At 43.4% G+C, this 5,563-nt stretch overlaps 1 protein-coding gene across 1 annotated transcript; it reads right to left on the reverse strand.

Annotated features, from left to right (window-relative positions):
* Positions 1–1,149: 1,149 nt before the first annotated feature.
* macir (macrophage immunometabolism regulator) lies at positions 1,150–5,177 on the reverse strand. The gene is made up of 2 exons (XM_034120254.1): positions 5,133–5,177; positions 1,150–2,850 (listed from the first exon to the last, which is right to left on the reverse strand). The coding sequence occupies exon 2, from the start codon at positions 2,833–2,835 to the stop codon at positions 2,194–2,196; it is 642 nt and encodes a 213-aa protein (XP_033976145.1). The 5' UTR covers positions 2,836–2,850; positions 5,133–5,177; the 3' UTR covers positions 1,150–2,193.
* Positions 5,178–5,563: the final 386 nt, after the last annotated feature.

Here is a 5,563-nt window from a genome sequence, read left to right on the forward strand (position 1 = left end):
ATAACCAATAAACAGATTACTCCACTAATTCCTTAGAGTCTTCCTAACTCCCAACATGTACACTGGTCTAATGTTACAAACCAGGACTAAAGTTGTGGCTCTCTGTGAAAGCTCCAGCTACAGCAGCCATCTTCTCAACTCGTAAGATGTTCCCATAACCTGTTTTCTTGTCTTGCGCTGACTTCTGTGTCAAATTTGTATTCAGTACACATATGTACATTCAAAGAGGTAAGTTCCTGTTCTAGCTGTGGAACGATTAACAGGCCAACTTTAAGAGACCAAAAGCCACAGTCCTGGAGCTAAAATTACCAATTAGAATTTAGATTTGACACACACCCCCCCCCCCTTCATTAGTGTAGTCCAGTGGCATGACCTAAGGAGCTAAACAATGGAATGAATTGTCCCTGGTTATTCATCTAGCTTGTTTCATGGCCTGCCAGTAGAATATATAAAAACATGGAAGGGGTTAGCATGGGCAGAGGGATGAAAACAATTACAATTGTTTTTTTAATGTATATATGGCATGTGAGTTTGAAAGTGAGTATCACTATCATTTGTTTCAAACATGCCCATTTTCAAAAAAATAAGAGGTTTATAAACATCAACATTGATTGAAAACAATTAAACAAAAAATATGCAAATTAGTAAAAATATAATCCTGCTAATTTAACAGCTGTTTGCAGTGCCAACATCTGCACAAACAAAAAACAACACTTCCACTAACACAGCTCTTCACATTGCAACTATTATTGAAGTGGTTGCAATAATCCATTTGAACATAGTGTATGTTTAATACATTATGGCAGGGGTGCCCAATACGTCGATGGCGATCGAGCGGTCGATCGACCGGTCGATCGCAAAGGTAGTGTGGGTAGATCGCATGGCATTGAAAAAAGAAATTGATCCATCCTTACTATGGCATTTGCCAGTTGATTGACGTACAGGTAAGCCAGTCTGAGTTGTATCGTGCCATACGGGTTCATGCAGTTATGAGGGGGCCTCACCTCCTCATCTGAAGCGCAAATGCGGCGCACTACTATGCGCTTATGCGGCGCAATTAGTGTGAGCAGTTTATCCGCCGTTTAGTCCACTAGCACCCCTCCCCCCCCCCCACACAGATTGGGCAGGGGCGGGCGGCCCTGTAGGTAGATCATTTGGGCTTGGTCATTTTAAAAGTAGCTCCCAAGCTGAAAAAGTGTGGGCACCCCTGCATATGTGCTTCATCGCGAGGGGTCTGCCTGCAGGCCTCCACTCTCAGGACAGTTCCGGTGTAGGCTCCACTCTCAGGACACCTCCACTCTCAGTACTGGAAGTGACGATTCTGACGAACACGTTTTTCACGAGAGGAGAAGAGAAAAATGCAACGAAAATGGTCAAAATCCGTTAATATATGGATGAGTGGGGGGGGGAAACAGCTGGACACAGGCCGTGGGGGGACACCCACCCTATTAAAATGAATAGAACCGGGGAAAATAGGGGGAAAAGTTAAAAAAAGTGTCCGAAAATAGGCACTCGTGAGGCGGGCAGAGTCCCCTGTCAACTCCCGTTACATTCCTCCATGGTGTCATTTGAGCGAAAAATGACTAAGTCAACTTTTACGAGAACCAGGCTGGGGGGGTCAAAAGGGCTTGACCAAGGCCGACCCAAACTGCATGGTGAGCGGACTCATCACCTCCGTGATGAGTCTCCATTGTGATTTGAAAACTTCAATCAGACGAGTCCTTCGGGGGGCGAGGAAAAAAACTTGTTCGTCAGAATCGTCACTTCCTGTACTGAGAGTGGAGGTGTCCTGAGAGTGGAGCCTACACCGGAACTGTCCTGAGAGTGGAGGCCTGCCTGCAGGCCTCGACTCTCAGGACAGTTCATCCCATGGCTTCATCAGCTCTAACTCTGTGTGTTTCTGAGCAGTACAAACAAACAGCACTGCTAATAAGTAGCTTTAAAAATTATTGCTCATTTTATATACTGTAATTCACATTTTTTACTTCAACAACCTTATTACAATGTGAGGAGAGATTTCCTTCACAACGCCATGTGTACAATACAAGGTAAACCCAAAGTCCATAAAATAACCAGATTAACAGATTGCCTCTTGAAGAACATTTTATTCTCTGAGTAGAAAGAAACCAAGCTTGAAATAGCACCTAAATCCCCAAAAGGATAGAAGACACCTGTAAGGACCTTCCAGTGATCTCATGTCAGGTTCCTGGTGAACACGCGCTCCCCTCGCAGGGTGAGGTGCTGCAGTTGGTACTGCAACACCTCCGTGTCCGACGACTCTCTTATTCTTGTTTTGTCCAGATTTAGGTAGTCCAGAGACTTGGACTGGGCCCTCTTCCCTTTAAGCAGACAGAGTGGTAGTGAAGCATGTAGACCCCTCCCAGCTTCCCCCTGGGCCAGGGACCTGAGGATTGGGTCACTGGAGCTGGGCATACGCCTCCGCCTCCGCCCATTGGCAGCAGGAATTTCGTAGGGTTGGTAGTAACGACTTTTTCCTTTGCAGATTCGTGGAGACTTGTGGAGAACAGATTCTCCAGCCTTTGGGACACTGCTCTGGATGGAGTTGGACACCGTTTCTGAGACAGAACCCTTCTCTGGAGGGCCTTCTGACCACCTGTGGGCCAGCTTTAGCAGTTCCTCCCCAGTGGTGAAGCCCACCAGGTAATTGGAATCCATGTGGAGGATCTGGTACCCTGCGACAGTGCCTCTGATGGGGGAACAGGGGGTGCTGGAACATCGAGGTCTCTCTCTGTCAGGTTTTAATGTGGCTTTGATTTCAGCTGCAGGAACAATGGAGACGTGTGCTCTTGACCCTCCGTTGATATCCATTTCCATCCTTACAGACTTATCCTGAATAAAGATGTAGAAAAAAACGTTGAGTCATTCTTGTTTCTGGCAAAAAAACAGCAAACACAAACATTCAGTTCCCACATTCAGCAAATATCTGAAGGCAAGACATCCACTCACTCCTAAAGGGCTGGCCCTTTAGGAGTGAGTGGATGAAATATTGTGATTGTGCATGATGTCCATAGTTTGTACAAAATGTGTGTTTTATTATTATTGCAATAAACCAAAGCAAAGACAAATGTAAGTGAATGTAAAGAAAGGTAATCAGCCTGCCAACTGCTCTCATTTACTCAAGTACTGTACTTCTTCTATCTTGAGCTATTTTCATTTTATCCTACAGTATTTTATACTTATACTCCACTACATTTTAGAGTGTCCTAAATCCCCAAAAGGATAGAAGACACCTGTAAGTTTAACTTTTCCCCCTATTTTCCGCCAATATTGTAAGTTTTTCTCCACAGCAATTATCTGAAATCTTAAGTTACTTTGCAGATTCAAATTATTAGCTAATACAAAACATATAAAATTATATTTTGATTGCGCTTTTCTGGGACTCCAATTTGGCTTTACAATATAAGGGAGATCAACAAATAAGAAATACATATTTACCGTATATTGACATATACAGTAATTATTGGTTGGCGGTGGTTCAGCGGTGATGAACACATAAATGCATAAATTCTGCAAATGATCATGCCTGTTCTGCTTACATGCACACATGTAACAACGCCCTCAGCCCTACATGGAACTACAACTGAAGGCATGGTTTGCAGCTTTGAGGAGGCCTTTGGTTATCTATGCTTATTCTGTCTTAGGGAAAACAGGTGACATGTGTCTTGAGTATTTTTTACTCATAATGAAGTAGAACTTTGATTTGAAACAAAGTTTATTTTGATGTCTGTGTGACAGTGAGTGAGCCACAGGCCTTTTATTAAGAGGAGTTTTTCCTTTGCACATTTAAGTAAAAATACCTTTAAAAACTCCTGTTCATTTCGCATAATTTGGTAAGCAGGTACAATGTTTTAACTTCATTTCCATTTAACTAAAGTTATCTAGATTAATAACTTTACAAATAACACATTTGTGAGATTAAAGGTAGGGTAGGTACATTTGAGAAACCGGCTCGAGATCGCTAGAATTTGAAAATACACAACCGGACAAAATCTGCCACTTCCTTATAGAGCCCCTCCAACACACACGAACGCGCACATGACCAATGAGGGCACGAGATAAGTTTGTGCACAGATGGAAGGCTGACAGGCAGGTAGGCCATCCAGTTATTTTAGCCGGGCCGGCTAAAATGATTGGTCGTGCTTTTTACAGTATTACGGCTTCCACAGATAACATTTTTTTATGGATTTTTTGTCAAAGCACTTAAGATATTCATTGCTATCGGGATGTTAAGAGCATTCCATGGAATATAACAAAAAGTGTATCTCGAGCCGGTTTCTCAAACTTACCTACCCCACCTTTAACTAAACCACCCCAGTTAATTAGATTAGATTTTACAGAAGTCATTTGGGATCTCTTCATATTGCTCCATTATGAATGATGAATTTGAACTTTTTTACTGAACCACAGAATGAAAGGCCTGCTGTCATTATTTAACTGAAAGCGAATATCTTAAACACTGACTGATGCACCAGCACACAGACAGATGCGCGCACACGCGCACACACACGCGCGCACACACACACACACACACACACACACACACACACACACACACACACACACACACACACACACACACACACACACACACACACACACACACACCACACACACCACACACACACCACACACACACACACACACACACACACACACACACCACACACACACCACACACACACACACCACACACACACACACACCACACACACACACACACACACCACACACACCACACACACACACACACACACACACACACACACACACACACCCTTTATGAGTGGTGGTGTTGAGGCTGTACAGAGAACATTCAGGAGGAAAGATGGAGACATGCGGAGCATCATGTCCGCTGCTGTCAGGAGATACCGTCTCATTACAACATGTCCATCACTGTGTATATACACTGTATTCATAAAGCGGGCCATGTTAAATGTGACGCCCTCATCATGTCAGACTCCGAGTCTCATCACATTGATCCAGTCATGGTGGCGCGTGACCAAGGGACCGCAGTTTACGGGGGAGCACGAGCTGATCTATCTGTGTTATTCTCTCGGTGGTCTCCGGCTCTCACCGCGATACGGACGGAATAAAATCAAATCAACACAAACCTGAGTGAAGAGAAAAGATGTCCCTCCCGTCTGCCTCTCTCCTCTCTGCTGTGTTCCGCCAGCCACAGGAACACTTCCGGTGTGTTTCTCCACAGCACAAGCGATTATACAATATTTCAATAGGCCTATACATCATTTAAACTATTTGTATTTCAGAATAAATCATTAAACCCCTAAATGGGCATTCACATATACATATTTTGGAAAATTAATTTATTGCTTTTTTTCTACACCCATACTACTATTGCAGCCATGTTGCACCCGTGATACACCCATATTATAGCCACATATTACACTGTTATCACACCCATTTTATCCCCCAGCATACAGACACCATTTAAGGGTTACATTATTTGTTGGTTTCAAATATCAGACGACAATATCCACTAGTCCCCGCTGTTGTAATATTTTTTTAAAATAACAAAACACAG

Source organism: Trematomus bernacchii, unplaced genomic scaffold, assembly GCF_902827165.1.
Source record: "Trematomus bernacchii unplaced genomic scaffold, fTreBer1.1, whole genome shotgun sequence".
Classification (NCBI taxonomy): Eukaryota; Metazoa; Chordata; class Actinopteri; order Perciformes; family Nototheniidae; genus Trematomus; species Trematomus bernacchii.